Source organism: Camelus dromedarius, chromosome 2, assembly GCF_036321535.1.
Source record: "Camelus dromedarius isolate mCamDro1 chromosome 2, mCamDro1.pat, whole genome shotgun sequence".
NCBI classification, from domain to species: domain Eukaryota; kingdom Metazoa; phylum Chordata; class Mammalia; order Artiodactyla; family Camelidae; genus Camelus; species Camelus dromedarius.
In genome coordinates this window covers 95,100,780-95,117,570 of record NC_087437.1, presented here as the reverse complement: position 1 = coordinate 95,117,570, position 16,791 = coordinate 95,100,780, and the positions used below count along the sequence as shown (strand labels likewise).

The following is a 16,791-nucleotide window of genomic DNA, read 5'->3' as shown; positions in this document are numbered from 1 at the left end:
AAACAACAGTATCTTCTAAATTTTCAAATTAAAGTCCCTATCAAAATATATTATTTTCGGTTTGCAAAGAAAAATAATAATTAACAAAATTTAAAAATGCATCTGTGATTAAAAATTCTTTTCCTTTACAGAGGTAAACTTCTAAAAATTCAAGGTGGAAACTTTAAGTATAAGGACTACTACATATTTCTTAGCATTTCAATTCTTAGACTTAATAATTGTGTGAAATAAATTTTATTGCATCAAAACTGAGTTTTCAAGACCAAGAATACCACTCTTACCACATGGCAAGGATTAGTACCAAAAGGTTGGCCAATGCTTTTCACTAGGTCTATCTTGTTTATAATTCAAATTCAAATAAAAATGAAAATAAATAATCTTAAAGATAACCAATAAATGCAATCCTCTTGATGCATTACTTAAATTTAAATGAACATTAAAACACAGAAGACAAGAATATTGTCATTTCTATATAGAAGCAAAGGTTTTTTCACAGTCCATATTTTTTTCCCAGTGTTTGAGAGATTGACAATTGTTAGGAACCAAGAGATCTAGTTGTTGTTACAGCTGTAAAACTTGGTTTAAAGGCAAATAAAACACAGATAAATGTTTTTTAAAGTATTACCAACAACTGTGTTCTGAAACCCATTTTGCCTCAAGACATTTTTGTTAATGCTATTACTTTGAGCTATAGCGTCACTAAGAAATTAGATGCAATCTTTGTCTTCCTGTGTCTGAGCCTTTGGGAAGAATAAGAACAGTTCTTATTGAACTTTTGGTACCTAAACTAAGGAAATATGTAGTAATATTCTCCAGGAAATAATAAAACCAAACTATAAAAGCACTTCACAGATTTAACCTATAACAAATATGACCCATATTTCCCTGCCCTCCTTCCCCTCCAATTATTTATGTAACATACAAAAGGCTAGTTTTGATTTTAGGATGCAAACATATTTTAAAATGCTGAATGAGCAGTAACCATTGGCTAAAATAAATATGTGAAATACACGTGAATTAAATACTACATATCTATTTGAAGTGCTCTGAACCACAAATTTTTTAAACACAAAAACTATTTTAACTGCAGAGTACTTAATTTTTCCCATATAACTTATGCGACCAAATAAATACAATTTATCTAAACAAAAACATGATTTCAATTTTTACAATTTAACTATTATAAAATTATTGGAAGCAAACAGTATTCAAACTTTTTTTATAGTTTCAAATAATTATTATCACTAATAAGGATCTTATTACCTAACTCTCCTTTTAATATCAAATTATATTTGATAAATGTACAGTATCTATATGCTTCTTCCTTCTCAAGTATATAAACTGTTATTGAATACAATCTTAAAGTGTTTTCTAGAGTATCTTGTTATTCAATAAATTTTAATACTTTTTTCTCTGGAAGTTGAATTTTGGAATATGTGAGGAATATCCCATTAAAATTTGTGAACTATGCATTAAGGAACCATATATTTGAATATTTTACTGATAAAAGTTATATAATGATCTTATGTCTGGTTTCAATTTCATGATCATGTATTTGTTAACTAAGATTGCAAAAGCTTTTCCCATAATGCACCCTCAAGGTAATGGAATGTCTAACTTAGGGAAAGAACTTAACTGGAAACTAAGAGTGTCTTTTAAAATGTCTGCACAAAAGCCAGATTAGAAAAAAACAGGTCTCTAAATCCCAATGCACTAAGGATATCTTGATCATCTGAGGTAAAAGTAGAGGTATTCTGAAAAGGAAAATCTATATGGTAAGCATTTAGATCCTCCATTCAAGTCTATAAACTTAAAAAAAAATAGTTTGACAATGATAAAAATGTAAATAGAGTAGAAAATAACACAGAAAGGTAAGATGATCTTTGATATTTCTGTTGGTACAAACTCATTTATATTAAAGAATTATAATTCCGGAGAATAAACAATCACTGTTTTCCCCTCCTGGTGTTCAGTTTCTTACATACTACATACAGGAGTTGGCCTAGGTTATCTACATCATCTTTCTTGATTCTCTACATTTGTTCTCAAACATTAACTTACATTTATCTTCACAGGAAAGAACTATTCTTAAATATAGAGGTGCCAAGTGTTAGAAAGGTGTTAATATCGTAACTTTGAAAGATGACTTTATCAAAACATATACTTCTTCTTATAAACAAATTGAACCGTTAAAATTCCTTTCTTTGTGCCACATTTAAAGTTGAGCTTAAAAAAGAAAAAGAAAAATAGCTTTCTGTTGTGATGATAGCTTTTATACATCTCACTGGTTTAGTTCTAAGACCTTCGTTGAGAATCAAAGCAATATGAAAAAGTACAATAAGTTAATTATCAGGTAACTATAAATAGAGAAATATAAACTTGGGTTTCACGTAAATGTTCTTAAAATGTGAATTGCTAGTTCTGACCTAGTTTTAAATGGTTACTTTAATTTTTTATTCTATCTAATTAAATTTTATACCCATATCGGACTATCTTTGGCATTTTGTCTCAACTTAAGTACCACATGGTTCTGTGAGTAAGATCAAATCATCTAAATTCTCTAGGGCAGATTTCACATTAATAATATGATTAAGTTGGAATAATCCTTCTCTAAATTCCTTTTTGTGTCTATAATTTTATAATTATCTGTGGTTCTATGTATTTATGTTCTAGTTGAATATTGGAGACAATGTTAGATATTATGAAAACTGATTTTATAACTAAAATTTTGAAATGTATAAATTATATTAAAATATCAATCAACCTGGAAAACATTATATATAAATATCTATATAGTTTTGTACACAATTTCATATAAAATTACAGATAGTTAAACTAATAGTGAATTAGATCTAAATTTCATTTTTTTCTCCAATTTTTATACAAGTGTCAATTCCTGTCATACATACATATATGAAGCAGGATTCTTTCAAAGGAACAAAATTTTCTGGTTACCTCTTGAATGCTTACTGAAAATTAAAAAAAAGCCTAATTCTAATTCAAATACAATACACATCTAGACTCTAGATGTAACCATTTAATCATTAGTCAACCAAATCCTTTTTGATGTAATGTCAAATGAGCAGCCTTTGGTATTTGTATAAATAAAGTGAACCATGAACCCCCTGCAGATTCCATCCACATGTTTTCCTCCCAGGGTGCACTACAGTAGCCATGATAATAAAGTATGAGGCATAATCATACACTTCTCTGGCTATAGCTTTAGTAAAAGTGTAATATATTTCTAAGAATTAGAAACAGTTTAAAACCATACCTTACATTACCAGTTGAAAGTATTTCTCTTCATGAAGACACATGAAAAAATCCTACACTGTACTTTTTATATAAACATACTTAAATTCACCATATTTAAAAGGAACAAAGGAGAAGAGTAAATCCTTTTCAGTGAGAATGGTCAACAGAAAACAGCTCCAAAAGTAAAACAGTTCAGCCACTATGTATAAATCCCAATTTAGCTTGAATAACCAGCTCAGATGAGAAACGTAGAAAATTCAAACAAATAGTAGATTATATTCACATGCAAATGTAGAGATTTTCCTCAAGGAAAGCCTGTGATGCAGGCTTAATGTTTCATTACCACGATCAAGGCAAATGATCCCACTTGGTCCGCCCCTCCCCCAAACACAGAAAATCCATTTTACTTACTAGCTACCTCCAGCGATGCATTGTGACTCACAGCCTCTCCGAGATAATTCCTTGCTACACAGACATAGACCCCTTCATCAGGCCTACTTTTCCGTCCATGCACTATACGTAAGAAAAATAAAGATCCACTTGGCAGCAACATTCGGTGTGAGCGAGGGTCATCTTTGTCTGTCTCCACTCTCTCCCCGCCTTTGTACCATTCAATGGTGGGTGTGGGGCGGCCTTCGGCTTTGCAGTTCAAAGTTGCAGGTTCTCCTTTTGAGACAATTAGGTCTGAAGGGTGTTCAACAATGCGAGGTGGAAAATCTTCCTGACGAAGACGGGAGCCTGCAGAAGAATTGATAAAATATCTTCAAATCATCACTTGAAAACAATTAAGTCTCATTTCAAAAGCCCGGGCATCAACACTACTATCTAAACACTGCATAATATTGACTTCCTCTTCCTAATCCTTCTGGTGTCCTCCTTGACTATAACTTCTCATTCCTGAATCCTTTCGACCGTCCACTTAGAAAGTGCTCTTGCTAAAATTTCGCCTGTACAAATCCTGTCTGTTCTCCAAATCCCTTGTCCACAGATTCTTTCAGAACCCATCACCCTGTCTGTCTGTACTATGTCCGTGCCTGTTTCTGCAGAGGAATGTGTTACAGAATTGTTGACAACTACAAATAATGGCATGGCTTCCCGGAATCCCTTTTTAACTAACATCAATCAACACTTTAACAAAACATATGCTATACACCAATGAACATTTATGTTGAAATATATATGATGAAACCATTCTTTATATAGACTTTCATATCTTTTTAAATAATAAAAAAGTATATAAAATATATTGTCCCCTTAATTGATAAATTAAGTCCATTAGTCTCCAATAATTATGTTAACATTTTAGTAGACTTCAAAGATGTTAAATAATTGAGTTTAAGTAATTAAATATAATATTAAATGGAAAAGGATAGTTTTCCCTTTTTTCTACATTCTAGACCTTATGTATTATTACTTAATAAGTGAAATCTTGAGTGTGTGTGTCACAAATATTTTGTCTGTACCTTATTTTTTTCCAACAAGATTATAATCTCTAAAACAAGGATCCAGTTTCATAGTTTTGATATTCCTACCTTAGGGTTGCCATGAACAGATTTAATATGTAAAAATCTTAGAGAGTTCCCAGATTCAACAACCAAACCTTAAACCTTGTTCCCATCTAATGTTCTACTCTCAATGAATAATGAAAAGTAGAAACCAGTCTTCCTTGACACCTCTCTTTCTATCCCTTAATCCTCTCCCAAATTTCTCAAATGAATCTACTCATCTCAATCTCTGCAGCCTGCTACCATCCCAGATCAAACTACTCTAGGTTCCCACCAGGATTTAGGATAGCTTTTAAATAGCTTCACTTCAGTGCAGCCAAATGAAAGCTTTGAAATGCAAATACAATCTGGCTCTTAAAATAAACTCATTGCTCTTAAGATGAAATCCTTAACAAGACCTGCAACAGTCAGTGTGTTCATTACCCTGTCCAGCTCTCCAGACTTTCTGTCCCACTCCTTTCTCTGCTTTCTTCACCCTAGTCTTCTGTTAGTTTCACAAATATATTAGGCTTCCTCCTGCCTCAGGCCTGTGCCTGTCACAGGGTCTGGGCCCAAAATGGTCTCACCCTAGTTTATACCCAGTCTTTTAAATCTCTACCATCCCTGATCTTTACAGCAAAACGTAAATACTCCCTTAAGCAAGGGTAAAAAACTACTCTTGGCAAAATGATCAGAATTATAATTTAAATTTATTTGATGTTCTGAATATTGTCTTGTCTTTCCCATTACTCTGTAAGATCTGTGGGTCTGATTTTGCTCATGGTTGTTTCTCTGATGCTTGAGCACACTAGAGATAATAAAAATGTGTTGAGTAAATTAAAAAATGAATACAGTGCTAATAGCAAGACCCTGTTTGAGTGGAATGATCTGAAGCTTAAAAATCATGCATACTATAAAGACACTTTACAAGATTATTTTTAATTGTAACTGTACATGCATACTTTAACCTTTATTAGGCAGTAAGTTCTGCATAGAGTTTATCTATATTTCTAACTTGTAACTACTGTAATTAGTATTTTTTCTTAATGAAATCATAAAAGAGTGATGAGACTAAAAGGTCTATGACTTGCTTATATCCACCATGAAACAAAAAAATATATATAATTTGAAATGTCAAGTAACAGTTTTATAATCAGAAATATTGAGAAATAGCTTTAGTTCAGGGCATGGTATACAGCATACTATAAATCCTCTAAGTGAAACCAGGCTCTAAAAAAGGATGAAATAAACCAGCAACTAGGGAAAAAATTACTTGGAAACTCATGGTCTTTTGCAAAGGCTATACTGAAGTCAAATGAAATTTAAATTGGATTTCAGATTACTCAATTATGAGTGCTGTAGAACTTTAGAAAATAAAGCATTATAATATATTACTGGCCATTATTCCAGCTGTAATTATGAAAGGTGGATGCTAATGAGGATCAACTGCTGAGGTAATATGTATTTAATTTAAGTAAATTTCATTTATATTCACATGGGAAACAAGGATGCATACGTTGCTATGAGAATACAAAGAAAGGGCACTTAAGACTGCTGGAGAAAGGCAGACAGAGAAGGCATGCTGACACATGAAACCTGAGGTGAGTCTTGAAAAATGAGTCAGGAGGGAAAGAAAGATGATTTCACTCAGAGGCACAGCTACAAAAGAATATGGTACACTTGTGGGACCTATAGGTAAGTGAGAATGGCCTCAGTATAAGGGGGATGTCAGAGATTAGGAAGCATGTGCCTGAAGAAGCCATAATGTGATGGGCTTTGTACATCAAGCCAAAGTTCTGGAACCTATCTGAAGGCAACAAGAACATTAGTATATTTTTAAGCAAGGAATTGCTTGTAAGTTTGGCTTTAAGGAGCTCAAAATTGGTAGTCTGAAATTAGACTGTAGCAGGCTAAGCTGGGAAAGGAATAGTTAGAACGCATTTACATTCTTGAAACAATAAATTCTGAAAGCTTAAACTTGGATATTGATAGGCAGAAGAGAAGATAGATGTGTGAATGAAAAATGTTGCCATTGCCAGCCATAGCAGTAAACAAAGGATGGTGTGGCCATTGAGTCATCAGCTACTACTGCCACCCTGAACAGTGAGCAGAGGGAATTCAGGATGGAGACAAGCAGGGAGCCCAGCCTCCGCTGCCACCCACAGCAGTGCACCCTGAAGGGATTCAGGATGTGAGAGAAGAGGATAGTGAGCCTAGATAGCTAGGTGTATATCAAAAAAATGATTTCAATGAACCCAGACTTTTGTACCTCCCCATACGTAGAAAAGTACTAAATTTCTTAACTCAAAATATCTGGCTTTCTTTAACAATAATCTTTTGATGTTCCGACTACCTAGCCCTTGTTACAAAAACTCCTAGATATCCTGGCTCCTCCCCTATCTCTTGGGAGTAGTCCCTTAGAGTGATATCAGAGGCCACCTCCCAGGCTTGAGTCCTCAGAAAGTCCACTGTATAAAACATATGCTCAACTTTTAGGTTATGCATTTTTTTTCAGTTGACAGAAGAATCTAGAAATAGTTATAATATCCACAGAATCCACTCACTGGCACTATGGGAGATGGAAATGAAAAATGCACAGGATGGGAGAGAAGCAGAGTGTAGAGAGATTCCCAGTTTCTGATCTGAGCAATGGGTAAGCGTAGTCCCAGTGAAGGTCAAGAGTAAAAGAATGGGATGTGGTGAGAGAAAGGACAGAAGTGATGTATTCAGCATGAGACGTGGAGAGTTTGGGATGTTTCCAGAATCTCCAAATGAAGATGACAAGTTGCCAATTAAATATCCAAGTATGACCTCAGGAAAAAAATCTCAGCTGGATCCAGAGACGAGAATCAAGTTGGAGACTGAAACTCTGGGAAAGAATAAAACTGTCCAAAGAGAGTATACAGAGGAAGTAACGGCCAATTACAGAACCTGGAGATCACCCAGGCTCTGCTCAAGTACAATGGAGCACGAGACTCTCTCCATCCCTAACCTACAGTCCCAGCAGGACTTTTGGGAGTAGAGACTCAGGCCCAAGTTTTCACCATGATGTTTGTACAGCAGCATTCAGTAAAAGAGTTTCAGCAATAAAAATGCTCTCTATTCTATTAAAGGCTGAATTTTCAAAATGCTACGTGGAACACTCTCTTCTCAGATTGTTAGCTCAAAAAAAGAGTTGTGGTTCTCAGGGTCTTTAATTTTGCTAATTCACATTATGTGCACTAGAAGAAAGGTAAAATATGCAGCATTTCTCAAACTTATTTAGTCACTGAACTCTCTGTATTTTTCTTTTTATAGGACATCCCACTTTGAATTTTGCTTCTGAGGAACATGCTTCAAAAGAAAATATACTCTGTCAGCATACAGTAATCTGGAGAGAATGAATAGGGTGAGTAAACGAAAGACTTAACTGACTGTAGAGCCAAAACTTTTGGAAATAATAAGAAAAAACATAGAAATCTCACATTTCTAATGTATAACCTTCACGAAAGGAACTTTCTGATTCCCAAGGGATATTTATGACAAGTAATTGCTTAACCTCAATAATAACAATCATAAATGGTAATCATCATCTTCATAAAAACTATAAGTTATCCTTTATTATCATGTCTAAGCAAGAGGAAGAGGAATTTAAAAGAAAACAATTATTAATTATTGCCTTTATCACAACAACATCTTTATGAGGTGAATGTTGTTATATCTGGTATCCATCTGAGGGGAACTGAGACTCTTGGCTGTCAGTCAGCTGAAAGGTGGCAGTGGTGGGATTCAATCCTAGTCAAATTCGTAATCTTTGCTCTTTCCAAATATTCCATAAGTACTGCTAGGATTAATTTAAACTCCATTAAGAAACATGCTTTTGTTCATTCTTGTTTCCAACATTAGAAGTTGTTCATTTTGATTACTTATTTTTTTGTTTCATTTTCAAGTTTATTTTTTGTTAGTTTGATGCTTACTTTTTCTAATCAGATTTTTAAAATAGATTTATTTACTTTATTTTTATTTTATTTTTGAAGGGGGAGGTAATTAGGTTTACTTATTGATTTACCTATTATTATTTTTTAATGGAAGTACTGGGGATTGAAACCAGGACCTTGTGCAAGCTAAGCACACACTCCACCAGTGTGCTATACTCTCCCCGCCGATTACTTATTTTTAAAATGTAGATAATAAAAATAGCAAGAAGCAGTTAAACCTGATGCATCTAATTTTGTTCTTCCAATGCATTCAAGAATATCTAACTGTAAATCATGTGATTTCATAGGCACTTAACTCAGTGAAGACCTTCATGATAAATAAAAGGGGATATAAAGCTTTCCTTGTACTGTGTGATCTTCTCTAAAAATGAGTTTGCATTTTTGAGTAAATATCCTATAGTATCAGTTTTTAATATCTTAGAACCTCAACTCGTATGTACTGTTTGCACAATTAAAATTAAGTATCACTGATCCCCGGTTTTTCCACTAACACACTTTGAGGGAAAAGTCACCTAACTTGTATCAATGACTGTGACTCACTTTCTCAAAGGAGGACTCTGAGGGAGTTACACCAAGAACAAGTAGAGAAGAACATATATCAATCACAGAAGAGTGTAGAGGAAAGAGCCCTGGTGACTGTAATCTTTCTCCTTAAAAGTGGTACCGCTCTCCACTTCGTCACACACCTCTCTTTATATTCTTGACTCACTATTCATAAAAAAACCTTTCTTCAATCATAATTTGTGAGTTCCTATAAACCACCACCTGACAACTATCATTTTAGTTATGCTAATTTGGGTATTTTTTATGTAATAAGGTTTATATTACACTTGGCAAAACCAACTTCAAGGTTTCAACTACATTCTACGTAGGAAACTAAAAAGTTACAAAGAAGAAAGGGGCTGATGGAGTGAGGCTTTCACAAGGCACCAGGATGATAATATCAGCTGTCCTTGGCAAGAATCCTGGTAGAACCTTGGGAATATAACACAACTGACTTTAGGCAAGGCCAGCATCAGGGAGAAGGACAGGGAAGGATTCCTTCAACAACTGCCCGGTTGGAAGATAAAATATAAACATGAGTGACTGAAATATCTAAACATTTACACAACCACAGCTGGAAAAAGATACACACGTAAGTGCTAAGTATTTCAAGGAAATGTATCAAAGTCACATGAGATTTATTACGAGGAAACCAAACTCCTGGTTGGATGTAAACTGTTTCCCCCTTTAAGACATCACATTTACAGAAACACAAGCAAGGAATCATTTAAGAGACTGCTTTCAATACTCTGTTGAAGTATGCAAAAGATTCAAATATATAATTTTATTCTTTTTTCAAATGTATGATTTTATTCTTTTTTCCTAGTATGTGTCTCAGGGTTTTATTTGTTTATGTTTTCAAGTCTGTTTCTTCTTAGCAGATTGTGCAAAGCAGTATTTATTTTATTAACAAAGACCTGTTTGGATCCAAATTTCTTTGGTAGGTATTTCTTATTCTTTGGTAGGTAAAATGAGAAAACCTAAAATGATTAAAATATCCATTTGTATCATATATCATATGTGCAGCACAAGAATGCTTGCAACATTGCTAAAAGCAGAAGAGAAACAAATTCAGTGAGTAGTTGACAGATGCACAATGAATATTAAAAGACAATTTGGTGACATTTGCCCAAGAAGAGGGGGGTGTATATATTTGCCTTGACAACATACCTATATTTGTAAAAAAAAACCTATATTCTTAAAAGAGACTTGCCTTTTAACCTTTTTATTTAAGCTCCATTTACATTAAAGAGCAAAAGTCCTCTAATTATTAACATAAATCCTATCACAAATACCAATCCTGTAATTTTCTTGTCAGAATTTCATCCTACAAGGAGATATTTGTTAAGAATAAGACGACAGCACCCATTAATGACTCACTGTATAGAGAGTAGACTTAAATATCCTCTAGTGAGTTAGACACATTTCCCAAATACTCACTCTCACTGTACTAGCTACAAAAACAGAGCATACTCTACAGAAAAACTAAGTAATTTCACCTGAAATTATACAGCATAAAGAAACACAAAGAAACAATGCATTAAAATAATTGTATGATTAATAGATCGAGTCATTTTTCCTTAGGTACTTTGTTCCATCCTAATTTCCCTTGATTGTCACTCTACCTAACGAATGGAGGAGGGAGATCTTTTCTTGTCAAAATTTGGAATAGTCCTAATAATTAACTGAGTGCCATTGATACTGTCTGCTATCATCTAAAATGATTACCATTATAGACCAAAATGAAATTCCAGGAGGGAATCCTTGGTGGTTTTGTAATATTTCTATAGAAACTAATATTATATGTCTGTGTCCCCAGAGATGTGAGAAAGACTGACAGTAGCATAAGTTAAATTTTAGAAACAATATTGCTTGCCCTTCCCCCTGTTTTTAATAATATGGTCATGGAAAAAAATATTGCAGAAGGTGCCATGGCATTAACTGCAAGAATTGCCTCAGCTAACTCAAAGCAGCAAGGATTTCTCTATGAGTTGTAACTGAAGGGACTGGAGGGTTGAGTTGTTTCGTTGAGTTCATGTTTCCTATCTGCCTTTTTTGGTAAAATTTCCAATTAACATGTAAACAAGAGGATTTTACTTTCTATAAAACACCAAACAAAAATATCTGCATATCTTAAAGTCCAAATTCTCTCACTACCTTATCCATTGGTATACCTACACATCATGCCTTGCATTAAGAACTGTGCTAGCATTGGCAACACAAAGAAAAATGAAATAAAATCCCTGACCTTCACAGCCAGAAGTTTACCAAAATAGACAGAAATATTAATAAGGATAATATTGGAAAATACGAGCTATAGAAGGAGAGGTAATAGGAGGAAAAACCAGACTCCAGAAGGAAGGAATTGCATCCACAAGAAAGCATTAACTAACACAGCATTTGTGAAGATATGTTAATACATCCAGAGAATGGATTCAGTTTGACTCGGTTTAAATCTAGGCTCTGCTACTTGTTAGCTGTGTGAACTTGGATAAAATACTTACCCTCTCTGAAAGTTACTTTCTTTATCTGTAAATGAATATAAAAATAATACCTATACTTTATAGATTAGCATAATTTCTGATGCACAAAATAATATGGCATTAACCAATGGGTTAGAACTGAGACAGGAGGGAAGGGAGCAGGGCACAACCATTGAAATAATGACACAGCAATTGAGAACAGGACAAACTGGCTAGAACCAAGATGGCAGAAGATTTGGCTTCCAGTAGACTTTGAACCTCACGGCACACCTACAGCTACCATGACAGTTCCTATGCTTACCATAAAAAGTCCGAAAGTAGGCTAGGGCTCAATTCCTGGAAACCCAGCCCCTTCCCCAAAATAGTTGGAATAATCCTCCTACAGAGGAAATGAAATTACAGAGCCGATAAAAACTAACAACTCTGTACCTGGTGGTCTCTCTCTCTCTTGCCCTCTGAGATGGCCCACACTCTGTCTCTGGAGTGTGTATCTCCCTGAATAAACTTACTTTCACTTCACTATGCCTCGCTCTTGAATTCTTTCCTGAGCAAGGCAGGAACCTATTCTCCAGCAACAGAACCATTAATGTAGTCTTTGGAAGTTGACATAAGTACCATGGTTTGATTTTACAATTCTCCTCTTCTGGGATTACACTTGGACTTTTGTTAACTTATAAAGGAATCAATTACTTTTTTCTTAAATCTGTAAGAAAACTTGCAAACTAAGCCATTCTCTAGTTTTGCTTGAGACTTCAAAATAATCTCCCAACACAGCTCTTAGCAGGATCCGGCACAATTCCAGCAAAATGTTTTTCAAAAGAGAATAAAAACAAAAATAAAAGAAAACTGGAGCACTTAGCCCAGCCAACTAATTGTTTTACTAAGAATCATCAGACACTGACTCTCTCTAAAGTCATCTATGATGAAGCATCTCTGTCCCTTGTGGAAAATACCCCATATATTTTATTAATTTATCAGTTAAATGTATTACATTCAAAGCATAATTTCTGAATAAATATATAGATTAAATATATTTATTGACCTATTGAGTAAATGTATTACTTTCAAAACATTAAAAGACATAGTAATGCTTTCAAATGATTACTGAGTGGGGTTGAGAGGGCCAAGACGGCAGAGAAGGAAGACCTGAGGGTGATCATCTCCCCCAACAGGCACACCAAAATTACAACTATTTACTGAGTGTCCATCTATGAGAATGACCTGAAGACTAACAGAAAAGGCCTTCTATAACTAAAGATACAAAGAAGGAACCAAAGCAAGACAGATAAAAAGGGCAGACACATAGTATAGTTAAGACCCACACCTCCAGGTAGGTGACCCACAAACAGGAAGGTAATGACAATTGCTGAGGTTTCCCCAGGGAGCCAGGGGTCTAAGACTCACACTGGGCTCCTAGTTGAGGGGTCCTACTCCAGGAAGATGAGCCCCCAGAACATAAGGTTTTGAAGGCCAAAGGGGCATATAAATGGGAAAGTCAGAGGGCTATAGAAAACACATTCCTCTGTTAAAGGACATGCAAAAAGCCTCATACTCTCCGAATTCCAGCCCAAAGGCAGTAATCTGAAAGGAGCCTGGGTCAGACCCACTTGCTGATCTTAGAGAGCTTCCCAGAGAGTCAGGAGGCAACTGGCACTCCCCTGGAAGACCCAGATGCTGGCAGCAGCCATTTGGGGGAGCTTGTTAATACCAGGAAGGCACTGGTGCTGGCAAATGCAAGTCTTCACTCTAGCCCATTAGCACTAAGGGCTTCCCCACCTCCCAGCTGGCCAACCCCAGCCACATCACAAGGCCACAAGCCAGCCCTGCCAACCAGCGCACCCAGTAGTCAGTCCTGCCACAAGAGAAGGGCCCATGTAGTCCATGTAGGGGGCACCCCAAGAGCACATAGCTCTGGTGAACAGAGGGGAGCGTGCTGCTGGACCCCATAGGATGTCTCCTACATGTGGACACTTCTCCAAGACTGGGAAATGTAACCGACTTAATAGATACAAATAAACACAGAGAATTAAACAAATAAGGAGAGAGAGAAATATGTTCCAAAAGAAGGAACAAGCAACCCCAGATCAGGAACTAAGCCAAGTGGATATAAGCAATCTATCAGGTAAAGAGTTCAAGGTAATGATTATAAAAGATGTTCAATAAACTGACTGAATAGTTGTATTGTCTTTCTTTTCCTTTTTATTACAAATACAAAAACCCATGGGTAGTCAGAATATAGATAAAGTTTGTAATTGTGTAGAATTACATTTCAAAGGCAACTCTTCACAGCTGTACTAAGATTATCAAAATTCACAAATAATCCTTTATTTACTCACGCTTATCCTAATGGACCAAGATATTTAGGTTTGAAAATATAGCTTATTTCAGCTGTTAGGACCGTTTTCCATAGACAAAGGATTTTCAGACAATATTTTGGAGTGTGAAAACAGTATGTAGGTGGCCCTGTGAATATTTGTTATTAATCCTAATATTGGATTTTCAACATATTAGAACAAATTATATGGCATTCCAATCAATGTTAATCTATACTTCATTTCTTTGTATATAATGTGGAAACAGTAAATGGTTATAAATTTGAGCCAACAATAACTTCAATATACAGAATATGAGCAGACTTTCTTATGAAATGGCAACTCAAAAACACTCTTGTAACTGCGTAAAATAAACCTTGCTTACCAATCTTCCTTTGTCCTGAATTCAAATTTTGGAGGGGAAAATCTACTCTGAAAATCATCTTATTTTTTGTTTCAAAACATGTTTTTAAGTCATAAATTAAAAGTACGTAAAAACAAATACAGATAAAATACAATTCCTTAACCATACAGAAGTTTTTTTTTTTTAAAAATGATTACGTAAAGTAATATTTATCAATTCTTTCCCTAAAGAGTTACATTAGATTTTCATAGACTATATACTTTATAGATATAATTGATTAACAGTCAATAACTTTGAATCAATTAAAGTACTAAAATAAAATTTTCAACTTTACTTCTTGAATTAGTCAGACATGCTTGAGCCATATTTAGAGAATCCTTGAATCTAGGTAAGTTATTCATGGCTGCAAGATAAAAGTATGGAATTTCAATTCTAAAAATAATTTTCTAAAGACAATTACTCTTTTGGAAAACAAAATATTTAAAACAACCTTTTAAAAGATTACTGAGAAGTCTCTATAGAAATGCAGTCAACTTCACTCATTTTAAAACTCAGTACTTCTAACAGGAACAAGGATTTCTAAAGAAACTCTTACACATTAGCAAACACATTAGCAAATCTTTACGTCTCTGCAACTTCCCCATTTCTCTGTCATTATATCTCAAATTTAGTTCTTAGAGATTCTAAGGGGCGCCCTATTAAGGGGCTGAGAGGCAGATTCTAATCACTTGACATACAAGATATGGAGATTTAAAAGCTACTCCATATGTTAATTTAAAATATCCTCAGTAATCTTTATGTTCTAAAGGAATAAGTAAATAACTCATCAGTCCAAAACAAAGCTATGTGTAGTTAACATATCAAAGGAAAACCCACCATACATAAAATATTGCCATAGACAAATTTGGGTGCAAAACGATAAAATTCCAAAAAATTCTTCTAAGGGCATTTTTCCCTTTTCCTTTTTGCACTCTGATTTGAGATTTGTAGCGTGCGCTCTCTCTTTTTTCTTTTGCAGATAAGTGAACCAGTGAACAAATGAGAAAGAGTTGTATACGCAAAACTGTAGGCAACATAGTTAGAATTAGTGGAAGCAAATGTACTGCAGGTGACACAGAATGAGCAGAAGCAAATGTTGCTTCAACCAAAAATAAACTTTCCTGGAAAGGGGGTAAGTCTGTATAAGATTAAATGAATGGAGGCCACAAACCCTAAGGCCCAGAGTTGCTTGGTCATGCCCTGTGTGACTACTAGGAGTTCAAAGACTGGATATGAATTTAAACCTATTAATAGATACAAATCGCCTCTTCTCTTTAGGAAGCAAATAGACCTAATTATTTCGCTTATCTTCAATACCATTACAAGGCTAATTCCTAGTCTATGCCACCCAGGGAAAGTCTTTTTTCTTGAATCTTAAATTATTTTTCACTTCATATTTGAATACTTTTGAGCAATTCTGAGACCTTCTATTAATAATAAATTAAGATGCAATTACATTATCAAAATCTTTTAATAGTCTTCCTACTCAGCCTGTTAATAACTGGTACAATGTCTCAATATAATAGGTACTTCTCTAGATTTCTGCTAGCACTGAAACAAGACCTGAGATGGAAAGGGATGAAGTCTAAGGTTGTTTTTGTTTGTTTGTTCGGGGTTTTTTTTTTTTATTAATTTTAGAACCATATTTATATAGAACTGCATTTATATTAATACGGACTTCTGAAAAAGTAAGAGTAATTTTCTTTTGAAATAAGTATTTTGTTTACCACGTGTATACATAAAATTGGATTTGATGTTTTCAGAGGCCAATACGGGCTCATCAAAATAAAGCCTCCCAAAATACCAGGCACAGGCATTCCAAACTGGTGTGGTAACAACCCACTCAGAAGGTAACCTTCAGAAAAAAATTTTTGTAATATAAACATAAAATGAAAGCAATGTGCCTCAATATGTAATCCATCTTTATATGTTTATGAAGTTTCTCTAATTTCTAATTATTCTTTATTTATTTTATTGATTTGACTTAGAAAATCCTGGGGTTAGGTTAAAAGTGTAGATAAATGATCCCTGACCTATTCAGTCTTGCCCTTTGGGAGCAAGAACTTGTAACTGGTACTTTACATGATGTGATTTCAATGGACACTAAAGTTTGGGAACCATTAAACTAGAGGTTGAACCTATGATGATATATATTTCTTATACTATTGAATGTTCTGAAATTATATCACTTTTTAAGTATTTCAATGACTACTATTATTAATACTAATACTAGGAAATAATTACACAGTCCTTACTATATATCCCACACTTTTCTAAGTGTTTTAAATAATTAACTCATTTAATTATCACACATATACAAAAACTGCAATGCTA

At 34.4% G+C, this 16,791-nt stretch overlaps 1 protein-coding gene across 10 annotated transcripts in view; it reads right to left on the bottom strand.

The window, feature by feature from the left end:
* ROBO1 (roundabout guidance receptor 1) overlaps positions 1 to 16,791 on the bottom strand; it is a 1,016,936-nt gene that overhangs the window by 301,440 nt on the left and 698,705 nt on the right. For all 10 annotated transcript variants that reach the window (XM_031457716.2, XM_064496419.1, XM_064496401.1 and 7 more), the window contains one exon: positions 3,667 to 3,993. In XM_031457716.2, the coding sequence (XP_031313576.1) occupies positions 3,667 to 3,993 (327 nt within the window). The remainder of the gene's footprint in view (positions 1 to 3,666; positions 3,994 to 16,791) is intronic.